The sequence below is a fragment of the Barbus barbus genome (assembly GCF_936440315.1).
Source record: "Barbus barbus genome assembly, chromosome: 22".
In the NCBI taxonomy this organism is placed as follows: domain Eukaryota; kingdom Metazoa; phylum Chordata; class Actinopteri; order Cypriniformes; family Cyprinidae; genus Barbus; species Barbus barbus.
Window position 1 is genome coordinate 550,145 of NC_136750.1, and position 20,624 is coordinate 570,768.

At 38.9% G+C, this 20,624-nt stretch overlaps 3 protein-coding genes across 4 annotated transcripts in view; 2 read left to right on the top strand and 1 right to left on the bottom strand.

Annotated features, from left to right (window-relative positions):
- Positions 1-304: 304 nt before the first annotated feature.
- On the top strand, positions 305-4,118 carry LOC306888146 (SH3 and multiple ankyrin repeat domains protein 2-like). 2 transcript variants are annotated; one of them, XM_079446302.1, is made up of 5 exons: positions 405-524; positions 1,307-1,428; positions 1,512-1,647; positions 1,765-1,845; positions 2,507-4,117. In XM_079446302.1, exons 3-5 carry the CDS (start codon positions 1,536-1,538, stop codon positions 2,620-2,622), a joined length of 309 nt encoding a protein of 102 aa, XP_079302428.1. In that variant the 5' UTR covers positions 405-524; positions 1,307-1,428; positions 1,512-1,535; the 3' UTR covers positions 2,623-4,117. The 2 variants fall into 2 exon arrangements, with proteins under 2 accessions (XP_079302427.1, XP_079302428.1); XM_079446301.1 differs by lacking the exon at positions 1,307-1,428 and having other exon boundaries at positions 305-524; positions 2,507-4,118.
- Positions 4,119-4,717: 599 nt separating this feature from the next.
- On the top strand, positions 4,718-18,033 carry LOC306888148 (src substrate cortactin-like). The gene is made up of 15 exons (XM_079446304.1): positions 4,718-5,044; positions 5,614-5,700; positions 5,967-6,040; positions 7,930-8,059; positions 9,355-9,465; positions 9,546-9,600; positions 9,688-9,798; positions 11,612-11,722; positions 11,933-12,043; positions 12,315-12,370; positions 13,185-13,254; positions 13,332-13,480; positions 14,295-14,436; positions 14,767-14,835; positions 15,334-18,033. The coding sequence occupies exons 2-15, from the start codon at positions 5,614-5,616 to the stop codon at positions 15,468-15,470; spliced, it is 1,413 nt and encodes a 470-aa protein (XP_079302430.1). The 5' UTR covers positions 4,718-5,044; the 3' UTR covers positions 15,471-18,033.
- Positions 16,505-20,624, bottom strand: part of LOC306888243 (SH3 and multiple ankyrin repeat domains protein 2-like) — a gene marked incomplete at its 5' end in the record, with an annotated part of 43,245 nt that continues 39,125 nt past the window's right edge. The window contains one exon of the mRNA XM_079446444.1: positions 16,505-18,961. Within this exon, the coding sequence (XP_079302570.1) occupies positions 18,466-18,961 (496 nt within the window). The 3' untranslated portion in view covers positions 16,505-18,465. The remainder of the gene's footprint in view (positions 18,962-20,624) is intronic.

Consider the following 20,624-nt stretch of genomic DNA (forward strand, 5'->3'; position numbering starts at 1 on the left):
AAATGCTCATATTCCAGCATACGGCACTCGCGCTGAACAAGAGTGAATGGTTTGTCCATTTTTTTTTTCTCCATCGCTGTAGTTGTAATGTACTGGGAAGCCAGAATGCACTTCCATCAACAGAAGCATACATTAGCCGAACCCTGTTTTTTTACGTGTTATTTATAACAAACCATATTGCAGATGCGTTGTCAGATTTAAGTTGAACGGCGGTCCTAGCGCGTGCCGAACCGTGTGTGGAGAACCGTACCATTCGATTTTTTTTCCACAAATCGTTCCACCCCTAGGCGTGATCATTCGCGGCGCGAAAAAGTGAAGATTTTTTTTCGTCCTGTGTGACGATTTTTTCCCCGTCGCTCCACGATGAAACAGGCCGTCCAATCAGATTTGAGCTAAGATCATGTGCATGGAGCAGCTGCTGTTGCACAAAGGCAAAGAGTGGTGGCGCTGTTTCCAAAACCAGTGTAAACAAACACCGAAGAAGAGTACTCCGAGAGAGATGAGAGTGGATGCCGAGATCTTTGGTATCTGAGAACAGATTTATTCTCACATGTTCTTAATATAATTTCTATTAATTAAATTATGTGATCTGGAGTGTCCGTTTTCTTCCACGTGTGCGAGTGAACTCTCTAGATCTTCCGTATTAAAAAAATCGAGTTAAATATATTTCTACACATGAACTATGAAAGCAAATAGACATGATTATGACGATATATTTTCTGTATGTGTTTTGTATGCAGCTCATGGTATTTTTATAACAATACAGGATGTTTATGACAATAAGCAGTGTAGCGTTATTAAACGAGTGCTTGTCTGTCTATTATAGAATCAAAATCAGCTATTGATCAAAATCAGAAGTTATTAAGCACTCGATGATGGTTTAAAGTGGGTTTTAAGCAAACACATTAATAATTAACATACATAAATTTTCAAATGTGGATTTGATGCTTCTTCTGTTTGTATTTTAAGATGTTTTCTTGTAAGCATTACAGATAGTTTGTGTTTCTGGCATAGAACCAAACTTTATTTATCTTAATTTAATGTTGTATATTGAGCAGCGGACGATGTTAAATCCATATACGAGACACATATCTGAGGAAAAATGCATTGTTGGTTGGCGCCTGCTAGCGTGCAGCGTGAATTAGCAGAAGGCGATCAATGGTTTCGCGCTCGGTGGGAATGCAACATTCGTCGGCGATTCGCCTCACTTTTTCGCATCGTGCTTAGTGTGAAACGGCCTTCAGAAGAATGATTCATTTGTGTGTGATTTTAAATACGGATGTCATAATTGCTGAAATATTCTCAGATCAGTTAGAGCGCTGCAGGCGTCACTGGAATAACTCGTTCAGTAAATAATTCACAAGGAACATGCATTGAGAAAGTCAACACTGGCGGTGTCGGCCTCCTTTTGGACCTGCAGCTGCAGTAGTAAACTTCTTCCATTCACCTCTTCAGATCCTTCAAACACGTAACGACCAGTAACATCCTGAGCAGTGTGATTTCTGTTACAGGTCAACCATCAAAATGTGGTGAAGATGGGACACCGGCAGGTCGTTAACATGATTAAACATGGAGGAAACCGACTCGTCCTTAAAGTGGTGACTGTGAGCAGGAATCCCGAACAAGACGACAAAACCCGTAAAAAAGGTACTAAACTCTTACTGCACATGTGTAGTCAGGACAAATGAAGGAAGGAAACGGCCTGTTTTCAGATGTGGCAGTGGGGTGTATATTTACTGACAGACGTGTTTTGTATCGCCGTAGCTCCTCCTCCACCCAAGAGAGCCCCGACAACTGCACTCTCAATGCGATCCAAGTCCATGACATCTGAACTAGAAGAATTAGGTGAGTTAAATCACTGCTATTTCACAATAAGTTCTCTGTTTTGAGTAGTGTTTGTGAAGTCAAGCATCACTATTATTATTGCTTTGATTAGGGTTAGTGATCTGATCAATCCCTAAAGGCTGCTTTATATTTCTGCGTCGGCCCATTTTCAGCCCAAGAGTTTAATTCACGAAATCCAGTCCTTTTGGTTTTTTAGAATGCCTGGGATAAAAGAAGTGACAGATCAGTTCTTTCTATCCTTATATAACAGGTAAAAACATCATAAGGATTGGGTAGTCATGTGTCGTCTTCCATTCGCTCCTTGCTTCATTTGATCTCAAACGCCTTACCACTACAAGCATGCACAAATCAGTCAACCAACTTGATTGCATTTACACACGCAATTGTACTGCAGACAACATTTTGGTAGAACCACTACATATATCCGACCATTTCTTCATTACATTTAAATGTCATTTTCCTACCGTGTGCCACCAACCCCTTTACTGGTTACTGTTAGACGAAACCTACGCTCCCTTTCTCCCTCCCATGTTTCCTCTGTAGTATCCTCCACTCTTCCCTCACCTAACCATTTCTTATCTCTGGATATGAATTCAGCTACTGACACTTTATGCTCAACTTTAACCTCTTGTCTAGACAACATTTGTCCTCTCTCCTTCAGGCCAGCACGGGCTGCCCCTTCTAACCCCTGGTTATCCGATGTTCTTTGTGAGCATTGGACCAAACTCAGAGCAGCCGAGAGAAAATGGCGCAGATCAAAAGATCCGTAAGATCTGAGTAGCTATCGATCTTTGCTTTCATCATTGTCTGCTGAAGTCCACACTGCCAAATCTGCATATTTCCACAACAAGATCAACTGGCGGCCAATTCAAACCAGCGCAGATTCGGCTACATAAGGAGCTTAAAATATCATCTTGTTTCGATGTTGGGTGCCAGAATCGATGTTGTAGGGGCTCCAATTTGAAATTTTAATGCATACCTGCTGCCACTGCCAGACAAAAAACCGACGACAGCTGTGGTGAAATGAGATAAAACGAGCAGACTGGACAGAAACGATGCTTGCATTTGCAGCGCACACTTCTTATCAGGAACGGTTCAATAAAGTATTCTCTTGTGTTGTTATGGGCTTGTCTAAAGATTTTTTATGCATCTCACTATGTCGTGTATGAAATAATGTCTGTGTGCATGTGTGTAAAACAACAAACTGACGATTTATATGCTTAATCATATGTAATTGTATATACAATGTTGTGATTAATTGTGGCTTAGAATAATAATAATGCTGTTAGGGTTAGGGTTAGGGTTTAGTTACACTGTGGTAGTTACACTCGGCCAATCTGGTTTCATCCGTTAAAGTTATCCTTTACAAATAACAATCGCGATCCTGGACAGTGCATCTATACCTTACATATGCAGGAAAAATCGGATTTTCTCCAGTTATTATTAAAAAACAAGCTAAACAGACAGTGGAATGATGGAAGGTCAGTGGAATCTTTCTGCCTCCAGCTAAGCTCCGCTCCCACAGAAAAACGTCACAATGTTTACTAACAGAAAAAGTGTCTATTGCAATGCTCTTCTGGCTGGACTTCCATCAAACCTCTACAAATGATTCAGAATGCAGTGGCATGACTGGTCTTCAACGAGCCCAAAAGAGCGCATGTTACACCTCTCTTCATCTCCTTGCACTGGCTACCAGTTGTAGCTCACATCCAGTTCAAGACACTGATGCTTGCATACAGAACTACCACAGGCTCAGCACCCTCCTACTTCCACTCACTATTACGAATCTACATCCCCTCCAGAAGTCTGAGATCTGCTAGTGAGCGACGCCTTGTGGTACCATCACAGAGAGGCTCAAAATCACTCTCCAGAACATTCTCGTTCACCATTCCTGGCTGGTGGAATAATCTTCCCACCCCTATCCGGAACGCCGGATCCCTGGCAATCTTCAAGCAACAACTGAAAACTCATCTCTTTCAAAACTATTTGACTTCATTCTAAACTTAAAAAAAACTTTCTGTTTTTCTCTTTATTTATTCCCTCCCTTACTAGCTTGTACTTATTTGAACAATGACTGAGACTTGGTGTTACGAGCACTTCCTCTGTCTGACTGCCTCTTCAAGATGAATCGCTTTTTGTATTCTCCAATTGTAAGTCGCTTTGGATAAAAGCGTCTGCCAAATGACTAAATGTAAACATTTTTCAATGTATTGCAATTAACATGCAATAAAGTGTCCGGAAACTCAAAATTCCCATACACTGCAAAACATCTTACTTAAGATATCATGTCTTGTTTTCTGGATAAAAAAAAAAAAAAACGTATTAGATTTTTATTTAAAAAATGTAAAAATATCTGCCAGTGGGGCAAGAAAAACAATATTGTTTAGCCTTTGAATTAAGATTAATTAAGGTTTTTATTTTATTTAATTTTTAAAAATTTTAAATATTTTTTATTTATTTTACTTGTCAAGTAAATGCATCATGATTGAAGAATATTTAGATTTGTATACTAGAAAACAAGTAAATAAAATGATTAATTTATACTATTTTACTGAAGCTTTTTTCTTTTTCACAAGGTGATATATAAACAATATATGTTAATTTGTAATAAAGTTAGTCTCGCACAGCCACAGAAACTATTTTATATTCGCTTTGAAAATTAAAACCAGAAAATAGTGACTCGCATATTGAAACTAATTAGGTTTACACAGTTAAGAGGGGCATAGCAACGGCTTTGTTTAGGGTTCGGGTTTGTTTAAGAGAACTTATGAATGAAATGTAACTAATTGTAACAGTAATGACGGAGAGAGAGATGAAAGCGGCTCAGGAGGCCGGGCGTACTATTATGTGGAAGGGGGAACTGCGTCACAATGCTGGCAGGACACCAGATTTCTCAGGTATGCTGGGACTATCTTAGCCCGACCTTGAATCAGATCATCATTTTCTGATCTCAAATAAAATGATAATAAATAATAACAATAATGTCAATGACAGTAAACCCACGGTGTCCCTGCCGCTGGAAAACATGCAGCGCTCCCCCCGCTCCCGGCTCAGGTGGTGCCGTCGGGTCTGGAGCAGGAAGTGGGAAGCGGAAGACTGCGGCCAGGAACGACTCTTCTCTTCATAACTATTCATATATTCTCTATTAGCGTTATTCACTGAAAGAACACGTGCGTTAAGGAGAGCATCGAAGTACACCGTAAGTGTAAAGGCGTGATTTAACACGTTTTAACGGGCGGTTCAGAGGCGAGAACTCACGAAGAAGACGAGTCCTTATTTCTCATCAAAACGCATTTATTCCGCTTTATTTCTGCTCGTTTGTTTACATTAGTGTCAGATTTAACCTGTCTGTTCAAAACACTTCATCTTGTTCGTCGGCGTGTACACACACACACACTGTCTCTCTCTCTCACACACACACACACACACACACACTCACTGTCTCTCACACACACACACACACACACACACACACACACACACACACTGTCTCTCTCACACACACACACACACACACACACACTGCATTAATTAACAGTAATTGAGTAGTAAAGATATTTGATGATTGATGTTAACTAGGTCCCACCGATGTGTTTGTTTGGTGTCCTAGATAGGTGTCTTCCAGAGCGAGTTCACTATAGAACTGACACTAGATAGTGATTGTGTGACTCTGGGACGACATGGCAGCAAACTAACAGAGATGTGTGTCTGAGATGATGTAACGAGTGTTGTGTGTCTGAGATGATGTAACGAGTGTTGTGTTGTCAGATGTGGAAGGCAGCTGCAGGTCAGTCCGTCTCTGTGTCAGTGGAGGATGATGGAGGAGATGATTGGGAAACTGACCCGGACTTTGAGGTTACAAACACTCTCTGATCTTCTGTGCATCACTTCTCAAGCTCATTCATGCATTAACAGTTTTATCACTGGATGTAGATGAAAATGCATGCAGTGAAACATTATAATGTATTTTTTAAAGATGCAAACTGTTAATCACAGTGTGTCCAGTGAATATTTGCACCTACCTCTTTATGCAAATTCATTCAAATGTCATCATTTGTGTTTTCTTATCCTTGTTCCTGTGGTTTTTCTCCACTGATGCCTCTTTTTCCACCAAATGCCAGAATGATGTATCAGAGAAGGAGCAGCGTTGGGGTGCCAAGACCGTGGCCGGCTCTGGCCATCAGGAACACATCAAGTTAGTCCGCTTCCATCTCATCAACTATTTAAAGAAGAAAAAAAGCCTTTTTTTCAAAACAGAAATCTTTTATAGCAAGGCAAGTTTATTTATATAGCACATTTCATGCGCAGTGGTTATTCAAAGTGCTTTACATAAAAGTGAAATAGTCATTTAAAAATAATCACAGCAATAAAAACAGGGAAATAAAAAATAATAATAAAAACAAGGAATTTTAAAATGATATAGAAATTGATTTAAAATTAATTTGAAACAGTTAAGAATAGATAATGATTACATGAAATACAGTGCAGTCATTTGGGACATATAGCACAGCGCTCATTCAGTAAATGCACAGTTAAACAGATGAGTTTTGAGTCTTGATTTAAATGTGGTTAATGTTTTAGCACATCTGATCTCTTCTGGAAGCTGGTTCCAACTGCGGGCCGCATAATAGCTAAACGCAGACTCCCCTTGTTTTGTGTGAACCCTTGGTATTTCTAACTGACTCGATCCTAATGATCTGAGTGGTCTGTTCGGTTTATATTCAGTGAGCATATCTGCAGTGTATTTAGGTCCTGGGCCATTGAGTGACTTATAAACAAGTAAAAGTACTTTAAAATCAATCCTAAATGTAACTGGAAGCCAGTGTAAGGACCTGAGGACTGGTGTGATATGCTCAGATGTTCTGGTTCTAGTCAGAATCCTGGCAGCAGCGTTCTGGATGAGCTGCAGTTGTCTAATGGTCTTCTTGGGAAGGCCGGTGAGGAGACCATTACAGTAATCCACCCTGCTGGTGATAAAGGCATGAACAAGTTTCTCCAAGTCTTGACTGGAAACAAAGCATCTAATTCTTGCAATGTTTTTGAGATGATAGTATGCTGATTTAGTTACTGCTTTGACATGACTTCTGAAACTAAGGTCTGTCTCCAGAATCACCCCAAGATTTCTGACTTGATTTTTAGTTGTTTGACCCCTAGAGTCAAGGTATGCATTCACCTTGAGAACTTCATCTTTGTTTCCAAATGCAATGATTTCAGTTTTCTCCTTGTTTAACTGAAGAAAGTTCTGGCACATCCAACTGTTAATTTCATCAATGCATTGGCAGAGGGAGTCAATGGGGCTGTAGTCATTTGGAGATAAGGCTAGATAAATCTGGGTATCATCAGCATAGCTGTGATAGGCAATTTGGTTCTTTCTCATTATCTGACTTAGTGGGAGCATATACAGGCTAAACAAGAGCGGTGCAAGAATTGAGCCTTGTGGGACTCCACATGTCATGGCCGTCCACTTAGACTTATGCTCTCCTATATTCACATAATAACCTCTTCCATCTAAGTATGACCTGAACCATTTGAGTACCATCCCAGACAATATAAGTCTTACTTTTTTATCAATTTAACACATGCTTGCAAGATACAATTTGAATTTATTTCAAATAAATAAAGAAAAAGAAAATACTATTTTGAATAAATGCTGTTCTTTTTAACATTTTATTAATCAAAGAATCCTGAAAAAATATCACCGGTTCCAAAAAACAATTAAGCAGCACAACTGTTTCCAACAATAAATCATCTTATTAGAAGGATTTCTGAAGGATCGTGTGACACTGAAGACTTGATGAATTATATTTTAAAGTATATTAAAATAGAAAACACGTATTTTAAACTGCAAACATATTATGATTATTTTGATCACAATTTATTTATTTTTTTTTTCAGTCAGTTACATAAAAGGTAGCTTGGTCTAATTTGAATGGAAAAATAAGACTTATAAACCCTAGTTGGTCAGACTAGCTCTTAAGACAGCGTCTTAGAATAGAGGCTAGGTTTATATAACTGGCCCCAGCTTTCTTGGTGAACATGGTAATGATGATTTACCGAATCTAATTTCCTCCTTGTGTTTCTCAGTATTCATAAGCTGCGTGAGAGGGTGTCGTCTGAACACAGTGATCTGAAGCAGAAGGAGCTGGAGCACATGCCCAAAGCGTCTCACGGTTATGGAGGAAAGTTTGGATTGCAGCAGGATCGCATGGATAAGGCAAGAGGCTTCGCTCTTATGATTCACTTCTCTGAAGCCGTCGCTCACTTTTACAGTGACGTGTTTGTTCAAAGTGCCTGCTTTACCATCTGCTGGGAGATGTACATTTCTTTCTTTTTTTCCCAGATACTCCCTGAGTGTCTGACAGGTTATGGTATGTGCTAAACTCATAATAAGAGAATCCTTCATATTTACAACGAAGAGGATCTGTTTTAGTTTCTGTCTGCTGATGATGTTAAAAATCCTGGTACATCGCTGCCAAGTCTGTACCAAAATTGTAATTGTGTTGTTGGAGTAAAAACTGTCTCTTGTTTTTTTTTTTTGTTTTTTTATTATTCTGGACAAAGTTATTGGTACATTTCTTCTGTCTGGTAGAAGTCGTGGTACTAATGAAGCCCATCAATGTTCATGTCAACTGGACTCGAACTGAAATGTGGTGTAAAATCAGCCAAAGTTTAAAGGAGAAGTTGTGCAAAACTGTTAATGTTACATTTGTCTATATCTGTTGATTGACTTGAGATCATTTAAAACATTTGGTTCAGTTCACCCAGAATGAGAAAAGAGTTCAGGAAAATAAAGAACCATGTTTCTAAAAGCTTTTAACTTTTGTCAAATTTGAGCAGTTGGTTGCATAAGATTAGCTTTTTTTGTTGTTTCTTCAAAAACAATTCTTACCTCATGCCGTTAAACAAATGAAAGTTGGTTGATCCATTTTCTTTAGAGGCCTGTATACTATTAGAGATTATGATTATACCACAATATGTGTCCCTGGAGCACAAAAGCAGTCATCAGTAACACAGGTATATTTGTAGCAATAGACAACAATACATTGTATGGATCAAAATAGTTTTTCTTTTTATGGCAAAAATCAAGTAAAGATCATGTTCCATGAAGACATTTAGTAAGTTTCCTACTGTAAATATATCAAAACTTCATTTTTGATTAGTAATATGCATTGCTAAGAACTTCATTTGAACAACTTTAAAGGAGATTTTCTCAATATTTAGATTGTTTTGCTCCCTCAGATTCCAGATTTTCTAATAGTTGTATCTCAGACAAATATTGTCCTATCCTAACAAACCATACATCAATGGAAAGATTATTTATTCAGCTTTAGATGATGCATGACTTATGACTGGTTGTGTGGTCCATGGTCACACATCAATTTGATCTTCGATTTATTTTTTTGCATGAAAATCCATAGATGTATATGATGTAGATATTACAGTGGAGACCACATCTCTTTCATTTTATGAATTTATTCATCCGAATTGAATCGTGTGTTTTATTTGCAGTCTGCCGTGGGACACGAGTATCAGAGCAAGCTGTCCAAACATTGCTCCCAGACAGACACCTCCAAGGGCTTCGGAGGTAAATTCGGCGTGGAAGCTGACCGTGTTGACCAGGTAAATCTTCAGATCTTCAGTGGACGGTTGAGTGTTTCTGTGGTCATGTTCACACTCAGTGATGTGGTGCTTTTCTGCAGTCTGCCATGGGCTTTGAGTATGCTGGAAAAACTGAAAAACACGCCTCGCAGAAAGGTGCCTCTCTCTTTCTGTCTTTTAGACTCTCTAAGATTTCAGTGTTCATTGTGTGATGCAGTAAGAGCCGCTCGTGTTGTGTTTCAGACTACGCCACCGGGTTCGGGGGCCGCTACGGCGTGCAGGCGGATCGCGTGGACCAGAGTGCTGTTGGCTTTGATTATCAGGGGAAAACGGAGAAGCACGAGTCACAGAAAGGTGCGTTCCTGCTTCCCTGGCCTCACAGACATCTCTGGGCATTAGGGGTGTGCGATTATTGGAAAAAAAAAAATCTCTATTTTGTGGATTTTTTTCGATAATGATAATCAGACGATATTTTACTGAGTGAGTTATTTTGCTGATATCTGACTACCGTAGACAGCTGCAGTTTTTGATATTCTTCATATTCTGTGTGGTCCGTTCAATTTAAATAGATTTTTACCTTTTTATAGACATTTTTTTTTTTTTTTTCTCAAATGTGCATCTTTTGAGTCAAATTGTTACATTTAATCAGTCAATTAGAATAATAAGACATTTAGGCTGTTACCAAACAAATGAAGCCATTATTAACAAAATTAATCTTTGCAGAAGTTGTATCTGAAGTGGCATTTAGATGTATTTACACAGTTTAATGCAGCTCAGAGGGACACGGACTGCTTTAATCTGCAGTTACAAATGCATGTTTTGATATTTTAAACATAAAACATTGAATACTGATATTTGAAATTATTTTAAAAATGAAAAGATACTTTAGATGTGAAATTAAAACCGCCAGCAGGTGGCAGCAAGTCACTGTTAATAAGTGAGTCATTGCGATTGAATCGAATCATTTAAACGATTGATTTATTCAGGAACGATGCACAGTCATGTCGCTCAGAGACACAAAACAGTGCTGTAGCTGTTTGGAATTATTTTGTGTCGACGAAATAGGACAAAAACAGGCACTATGGTGTCTAAAACACAAGTCTCTTAATATTAACTTATTGTTCATTGAACTGTTGTATAAAATCAATATCACATTTGTAATTGTTTATTTTTGAAGAAAAAAAAACTGCATTCTTTTGCGTGATTTTAACTATATGAAATAATATAAAAATATAAATTTTCTGCCCCCATATCTTGAATTGTGATCGATCTTAATGCATTTTATTAGACTGAATCATGCAGTGAAAGAACACTCTAAATGCGCACATGCACTGTTTAACCCACTAGACTCCATCACATAATGTTTGCGTGCACTCCGTAGGCGTCTTGTTTGGTTTTTGCAAAACACTCGATAATGTCAAATTGCACATTGTTAAAACGATATTATCGCAGACTATATATATTGCACACCCCTACTGGGCATATGGTTGTGTTTAGGAATGTCCCAAGCTGATCTCGAGGATTGGGATCAGGACCGATCAACTTTTATTTTTTTATCTGATTGTTATCGGCTCTCCTAAGCCCGATCCACAGGTGATTCGTTAGCTGTCATTCCAGTGTCATGCAGTAGGTGGCGGTATGCACTTTTAGCAGTCCACTGCCATTAGAAAAAGGAAAAGACAATTCTGTATGTTCTAGCGCGTCACACATTCAAGATTCTGTGTTATATATATATATATATATATATATATATATATATATATATATATATATATATATATATATATATTAGTATTTTAATTTGCACTTTGTAAGTAATCACTCTGCAGTAATGTATATACTATTTAGCCTAGTTTTATCTGAGACGTTGTCATCATAATGCATTGCTGTGGATTGTGTCTGTCTTTGGACTGATAGACTTCCATTCATGAACTTCATGCTTTCTAACCTTATCTCAACTTTTTCCCCTTTATACTGCAATTAATCTGCTTATTGTACATATAATAGGGTTGTGCCAGTAGATGATAGTATCGTGTATCGATGATTGTCAGAGAATATCACCTTTGGCTGTTATTATTATTATTATTATTATCAGGCTAGTAATACTAGCTAGTTAATATTAGGGCTTATTTGTATTATTACATTTTTCTACCTCTTAAATCTGCAGATTACGCCAAAGGCTTTGGTGGCAAATTTGGAGTGGAGACGGATAAAGTGGACAAGAGCGCTGTGGGCTTCGAGTACCAGGGAAAGACTGAGAAACACGAGTCTCAGAAAGGTTTGTCTCACACATTTCATGCCTCAATGTTTGATATCGTCTATAAATCTGTACTGTTAAACTAGTGTTTTTCTTCTTTAGAACAGAAGATTGGGGTAATACTACTAATAATAATTCTAATTCTCTTCATGGATGTCAGATTTGGTTTTCGATTCATAATTACTGTCACAGACGGTGACTCTGTCCTGTGGTTTTTCTGGTTTGTGTAAGACTATGTCAAGGGCTTCGGAGGGAAGTTTGGCGTTCAGACGGACCGTCAGGATAAGTCTGCGGTGGGATGGGACCATCAGGAGAAACTGCAGCTGCACGAGTCACAGAAAGGTAAGAGACACCACACTCTGTCTAAGGGTTGTATTCATATCTTAATTATGTCTAATGATATGAAACTAGAGAGAAGCATCTGTAGGATTTCAGGATTTCAAACGTTTCAAAAATAGCGGTAAATTAGTTCAGAAATGTCTTAAACGACATTACTGTGAGAAAATAATGACTGAATGATCCTTTTTTGTGCAACATATTCCTTTAACATGCACTTGACATGCATATGCAAGAAATCCTAATTTTAACAGTTCATTTTCCTCCGTTATTCTAGATTATGCCAAAGGATTTGGAGGGAAGTATGGTGTGCAGAAAGACCGAATGGACAAGGTACATTGATCAAATCATTACGATTAACACCGATGATCAGAGCTGGGCTGATTACTTACAAATTGTAATCCGTTACTGATTCAAAATTCATGACAGAAATTGTAGTCAGTAACGTAATCATTACACGTTTTAGGCATATAATCAGACTACGTTTAGATTACTTATGGTCATTTTTTAATTTAACATTTAGGTCATAACCAACATCAAAGAGCCATGAACATGCAAATGTGATACTTTATTATTAAAATGTCTATTTTAAAATCTCAGGGGTACTTCAAATGAAAATATAGGTGAAAGAGGATCAGATGACAGCTTTATTTTTATTTGTGCGTTTTTGAAAGACAAACGGCTTTCAAAGTAATGCATGGTAAAATAACCGACTGAGTGATAATTCAAATAAAGATAGTGTTCATCAGTAGTTGATGCCTTGTTGAAACGCTTTTGTTTGTAAATCCAGTGGCCTCCTCACTAACTGGAAAACTTTGAGTAATAAAAGCAGTAGGCTATTTCAGAAAGGAAAGTTTAAAAGCTGGAAAAGAGCAGTTAGGCAGAATCAAATTATTGTTATTGTGTAAATAATATGATCCATAAAGTAACTGTAGTCTGATTTTTAATGTAACCTAATTACAAGTATCTGTTTATGTAATCCAGATTACATGTGATCAGTTATTACCCAGCTCTGAGGAGGAGACGTTCTTGCTCATATTCTAGTGTTTTATTTTTATATGCAATCAGCAGAAAGACCGTTGTGAAGAATGTGTGTTCACTCTCTGATTGAGAATGACAGTAGTGTGATCCCTGCTCTTGTCTTCAGAGCGCCGGCACGTTTGAGGAGGTGGAGAAGCCGAGCGCGGCGTATCAGAAGACCCGTCCTGTGGAAGCAGGTCAGGATAAACGCGCACGCTATAATAAATCACTGTTTGTAGAGGTCTCGAATGAAGACGTGCTGTGCTGTGTTTAGCTGGCAGCGGCGCTGGAAGTATTAAGGCTCGCTTTGAGAACATTGCGAAGCAGAAGGAGGAGGAGGACCGGAAGAGAGCAGAAGAGGAGCGCACTAGACGACAGGCCAAGGAGAAGCAGGAGCAGGAGGAGGCGCGCAGAAAGCAGCAGGTGCGTTTCATTAAAATGTAATTTTAGTAGTATTTACTGTGGAGGCAGAAAGGATGATGAAGTGATATGATGAGACTGGCCGGTCTAAATCTAGTGTTTAATGCAGAGCAGTCCAGACTAAATCTCAGAAGGACTGGACTGGTTTGAGAAGCTTGTATTAATTCCTGGCGCCCTCTTGTGGACCATTGATTTAAAAATCTGCTCTTCACTGATCTTTTCTTCTAATCTAATAGAAGTTTCTTTGCTGAATCACTTTGTAAAATTTGAACTCCAATTCATCTTAAATAGATTGATCTTAATTTGTTTTGTGTGTGTTGATGATTAACAATAGATAAGCTTCCTCGATTTCTTTAATGCTCATTAACATCCCTACTCAAAACTTCCTCAAAGTGCTCGGACTAGTTTCATATGGTGCTACTGAATCCATTTTTATTTGCTTTTTTAAAGTTTTTAATAGGGTTTTTAAATATACATGCAAATTAATATACTATATATATATATATATATATATATATATATATATATATATATATATATATATATATATGTATGTATATATATATATAATGTATATATGTAGTTTGTTTTATATTTTGAACACCCCTGCACTAATGTGTCCTTTAATAAACTTGAGCTTGTCATGATGTATAATGACCCCACGCAAGGTCTTTTGCTGCTTTTGTGTCCGCGGTGCATGAATGGCTCAGAATGTGTGAGTGAATACCAGCACAAGCAGAATAATGTTGTGTTTGAGCGGAGACTGCTGTGAGATCGTGATGATGATGATGATGATGGTCTGTGTGGTGTTGGTCAGGTGGAGCCCGTCACTGAGGCGGTGGAGAACGGTGCAAATGTGTACGAGGTGGAGCCGGTCTCAGCAGAACCCACATATGAAGAACCGGTCCAGGAAGACCTGTACCAGAACCCTGAGCCGGACGAGCAGTACCAGACCTCAGGTGCGCTTCCTGACACATTACCTTCACAAAATCTAAATAATGAGCACGTTCAATACAAAAATATAAATCCATCTTACAAACTGTGTTTGTCCAACCCTGACTGACTCCAGTAAGCCTATAAAGACTTCACATCCGTAATTAAAGGCAGCTATAATAGCTTCCATCCATAGCAGAGCCAGAGCACATAATCACCAGAACCACCTTCCTTCCAAAAGCGGTGTTCAGCTGTTGCAGTTCAATGCTTCAGCCGCTGGATCAGCAAGCGTTACCTGGTGTAGCTCTGGCAGGTGTGTTCTCGCAGAGCTTCGCTGATGTTTGTGTGTGTTTCAGGAGCTCAGCCGAATGAGTTTGGAGAGGATCTTGGTGTGACTGCCGTGGCTCTGTACGACTATCAGGCTGGTGAGTGAACCATCGGAGGAGTTTGACTTTACAAACTGTGCCTTAGAAGATCATAGGATTGCACTTAAACATTTTACAGTGTTTACGCTGTATGTGAGTGGCATGACACCAGAAATAGATCATTCCTGATATACTATAATAATAATAATAAAAACCAAGTAAATGGGTATAGACCATTTAGATTGTATTTAGATATGTCTGAATCTGTTTTTAAAATGTTCAATTTGTTAGAAGTTTTTTTGCTATTGAAGCTTGAGAAGTTTAAATTGTGCAAACAAAAAAAAGATACACATTTTTAAAAAAGTCAGAATTGCAAGATTAACCCCCCCCCCCAAAAAGTTACTTTATTTTTTATTCAGTGGCTGAAACGGGCTTCTGTAGTATTGCTCTTTCTGCTTCAAAATTTCAAACTTTCACATGTAGTTTTGTTTGTTTCATTGCTTAAAATGTGTTTCCTACAAGAAGGGAGTCATATAACGTGCCTCTGTTTCTCACCAGCGGGTGAAGATGAGATCTCCTTCGATCCGGACGACATTATAACCAACATCGAGATGATCGACGAGGGCTGGTGGAGGGGCGTGTGTCGGGGCTCGTACGGACTCTTCCCAGCCAATTACGTAGAAGTTCGACAATAGACTCGCTCCATGCGCTCTTTCCACGGCGGACGTCATGCTTCCAGTCATTATCAGCCCTGCTTTCTCTTCTTTCGCTCCCTCAGCTCAACTCTCATTCCCGTTTCACGTCAGTAGGTGCGTGCGCTTTACTGGGTCCAACTGCCATTAGAGATTTCATCACACTTCTGAGAGAGTTTATTCACTCACACACGCACATATATACATCAGTGTGTGAAATAAGAGACCAAAGATCTGAGATCTTCTGGCATGTTTTAGAGGAATAATGTCATTGCACACGGGCGGCTGCTTTGACTCTGCGTCCGTGTGAACACTAATTCATTTCAGTGTCTTTTTGCAGTGTTTGAATAGAGAGCAACTGAGTTGATTAGTTTGAAAATATGAATGATCTTAATCAATGAAGGCCAAAATATAATGCCGTAATACACCACTGCTAGAATTCTGCATCACGCCTGTGTACAAGATGAGCAGACATTCCATCGCAGTGTTTAAAACCATTTATAAAATCACTTTGGTATTTGAAGGGTTGTGTATTAAAATCAGATGTTAATGTCGTATGTGTCGTGAACTGTATGTCTGTCTGATTTGCATCGTCTCTTGTGCTTCTGTCGATTCGTCTGAGTTCTAGAAAGGCTCTGGATGTGCTGACAGATTGATGTCAATCTTTCTGTGAGTGCATGCCATTTCTGTTTGTGATGCTGAATTATATCGAATCATATCTGGTGTTAAATGACAATCCACACAGGTGCAGTGGAGTTAATGCTGTTTAATGGCTTAGCAGCAGCTAATGACATATTCTGTTCTACAATTTTAGTTAAGTAACTTTTTCAAACAAATGATCTGTTCCTATCTGTACTGGCTCTCTTTACAAGGAGGTTTTATAAGAAATTTCATTTAAGAATAAAAAAAATTAAACTAGAATTGTTAGTGTTTTTCACAGTCCGTTATGCAGCCATATGCCAGCTGTATTTCTCTTGTAGTAGTTTTCATTGAGTGCATGTTTGTAAGACGCATGGACGCACAGGAACAGAGCTCAGCTCCAGCTATATTTATTTTTCAGATTTGTTTGCTATACAAGGTGTAACTGCGCTCAAACCCGCAAACCCTACTGTTTTCTTGGTCATTGTAACGAGTTACTAGTTCCATTTTAGAAGAACTTACAACAACATTAACAATGTGAACAAGTCTTTAAGCAAAGTAAAGCAAAATAGGTTGAAGTCAAAGGAAAAAAGAAAATCATAGCTAAACAAAGGATTGACAATTCTATAGATAAGCCAGCAGTGTGTTTTATCAGTGAACACTGCGCTTGTTTAATGATGGGGTGCATTATCTAAATATATAATGTATCATCCATAGTATAAATATATTGCTTTTTTGGATTTGCTAATTAAGAATCTAACACACATACCCATTTTATTCAAACATTTCTCTTTTTTGGCAAACCACACGAGTGGGAGCAATACCATTAAAACTGCATTTAGAAAAGGCAAGATAATATAAATCGAAAATACTCTCTTATTCTATTGTATGCTATCCAAAGATCTATTTAGTAAAATATCTATTTTCACAGTAGCAGCAGTATATTGGCAAACCATTGTTCAGGAAAGGCTTGCGATTTTGAATTTCTGGCCTGCATTTTAAAAATATTGTTCTCTATACAGTCATACTCGGTCACCACTCAGAATCTCAGCAGCAGGGAATGGCAACTATATAACATCTCGTTTCAGAGACATTACCACCATCAGTACTGTACTGAGTGGCACATACAAAACTCACAAGTAATCATTTACTCAACTTATATAGTGTATGTTGGCTAAGAAACATGGTTCCAAGTTTTATAACAACAACTGATTACTGCCCGACAAAAGAAAGAAAACCCACTTGACTCGGGGAATCTTTCCAAAACTGCAACTCGCATTAAAATAGGATGAATTTTCATTTCAAGCTACTCTTTTAAATGTGTTATTGATCTAATTGTGAGCTATTCATCTATGCATACATTTCATTTTTCAAAATAGTTTTTGACTAATTTTTTTTTTAATTCGAAATGTCACAACTGGGTATCAGACCTCAATCATTCAATCTGTTTGAAATCCACCGCTTTCCTATAGTCCTCAGCAACCTCATATTGAGATCCACCTTCATACAATCAATATCACAATCCACAACCAAGTCACAATATAAAAAAAGCTCTGTCGCTACCTTAATGTGAAGCTTTTATAGATGTTATGTGATCCATGGCAGCTGATAAGCACAATAATTACACCTGAATTATGAGCTACGCCACAAGCTTTCATTAAGAACGTTCTTCCATGTTTTTTAATTCTCTATATCTTGGCATATCTGCAGCAAGAACACAAAAATATCCTTTTTGAATAGGGGAATGTTAGGGAAAGCATATGTGTATTTAATTTTGGAAGGCAAAGCTGTAGGTGACCCCGTCCTCATTCAATCTCATGGAAATGAAGAAGCATCAAGGATAAAGAGCGGCTTCACTTGAGCCACCATCCCTTGCACTTATCTGGAATGTGTGGATGTACCCAACATTTATTAAGGATGTGAATACATGTTCTGTCAAAGCCTGAGTGAATTTAATATTTTCAGCTAACCTCATTTTATAAAGACCAAACAACAGTGCTTTTCTGGGTATCCATAAACACATACAGAACGCTTACAGAAAACATCTGAAATGAAATTCTCCCAGAAATAGCTGTATCAAAGGTAAAATAAAAAAGGACCTCCAAGCTCTGCTGGTTAGTTGTCCACTTGAGACAAACTCCTGACATTTAAACAAAGCTTTTGATGGCAAGAACAAGTCCTCTTAGAAGTGTTCCTGAGTGCATCCATGGTACTTACTGTGCCTCTGACAACAATACAGGGAACATCATCCCGCGATTTCCAACAGATGCAACACAGCTAGACTGAAAGAAGTTAGAGAAAACGAGAGATTGATCAAGCCAGTATCCATGGCAAACATTGTACTGAGTGTATGCACCCTTTATCTCTCCATTAGAAGTTTGAGACCCCTTTCAATGTTCATCCGGTGACCAACACGGGTGACACCCAAGTCTACAAGGTCATCCTTTTGGAGGTTGGGAAGGTGGGTGCCCTCAATTTCATTGTCCAAGAAGGCCTTCTTGTGTTCCTGCAAGTTGAGGCTTTCAAGCCAGTCGGCTACATCGTGCTTGGTCCAGAGATGGACAGGTTTGTCAGCGAAGGGCTTGTCTGAAGCCTGAAACAGCGTGAGAGGGGACGGCGATCGACTGCTGACTGAGCTGAGGCTGTAGCATTGCTCTGCATTCACAATGGGTGGAGATGGCAGGCTAAACACATCTGTTAATGTGGGGGAGGCGGCAGAGCCTGGCAGAGAAGAGCTATGCCCAGATCCCGGAGGAGGCGAGGCTGGACTGGAAGCCTGAGGGGGCAAGTGGCTCGGTGGTGTTGAGGGAACAGTGTTGCTGCGTTTGGTACCTGATGCTTGGGCCGTCCACTCTCTGAGAACGCACACACACATAAAGAAAGAGAAGTCAGATGCAGAACAGGTTGTGGGACTCATTGAGGAATAGAGGAAAGCTCTCTGGCATCATCCAACAACAACATTCACTATGGCCCTGTTTACACTTGGTATTAAGATGCGTTTTGGTCGATCGGATCACAAGTGGACAACGCTAAATACATACTCTCCTGCGGATGACGTAGGACGCAGCGCATGCGCGCGTGAGTCTCGCAAAAAACAATGTTTGTTTACAGGAGCAAAGGAAGCAAAGTTTCCTTACTTTACCAAAGGTCTCCTCTTGGCTTTTACCGAAATACTCTGACATTTTTCTTTACAAATCCTCATTTTGTGCTTCTAATTCGTGACCGACGTTTTGTTGTGTTCTCTCTCCGTCATGAATCTCCGGCGCTTACGCTACGCATACGTTCTACATCATCCGCCGGAATGGCTTCTGCCTATGACAGTCAGCTACCGGAGGCCTTTATTCACGCCCCGGAGCTGTGTGATGCACATTTTATTAAGGATATGCGCTCTTAATTTGTCTAATTTTGCACTGTTGAACAAAAACACACGCCCATGCCAATACAGAGCTTGGAAGAGCCAGGACAATTTTTTATATAACTCCGATTGGATTCATCTGAAAGAAGAAAGTCATATACACCTAGGATGCCTTGAGGGTGAGTAAATCATGGACTAATTTTCATTTTTGGGTGAACTAACCCTTTAATACCAAGTGTAAACAGGGCCTATGTCAATACATGTGACTCAAAGGACACCACTGCACTGTCAAGTCAAAGGGAATGAACAGATCACTCAATTAAGTTCAGTGTTGAGACACCTTTATATCATTACAAATACAAGGACATTTGTCTACGCAGGAATTCCAGTTTGCAACCAAAACATATTTTTCTGGACACACAGTTTCTGGACAAAGAGAGATTAGGAGATAAAATGACAGAAGAACTGCATGCTGGGATATTCTTAGTATTGTAAATTCAACAATTCATATATTCTTACAGAGGTCACGACTCTTAACAAACATTCTCAACAATTTATCTTGGTGTATCTTAATGCCATTAAAGAAGATTTGTCCAGTCCTGCTCCTGGTGAGACGCCTTCCATCAGAATTCAGCTCCAGCCCTAATCAAACACTTGAACCGGGATCCTATGGCTCGTTTCCACCGAGCGGTACAGTTCAGTACAGTACGGTACGCAATTATGTCCGTTTCCATTGTCAGAAGTTGTGAATGGTACCAAAATAGCGAACCGTACCACTTTTTTGGTACCCTTCTGTTGGTGTACCTAGCACAGTAAAGTGTAGCAAAAGGGTGGAGCTAAACTCACTGCAGAACATTGATTGGTTGATTAGAATCGTCACTTGTGCGTGCTACAAGGGGATGCGTCCTTCACTCGTTCCGCTCTGCTGTCCATGAATGTTGGGCTTGTTTACATCAGAGTACGCAAACACAAAAAAAATAACAGTGTATTTTATAATTTTATATTTTCACACAGAAAATAGCCATATCTCAATATGAGTTCTAGTTTGTTTTTGTGGACTTGTGAAACATCATTGCACAAAGACCTGCATAATTTTCAAAATATTACTGTTGTTGTGTCATGAAATGTAGTTTTAAGAGTTTTTCAGGCGAGAATGTAGTTAT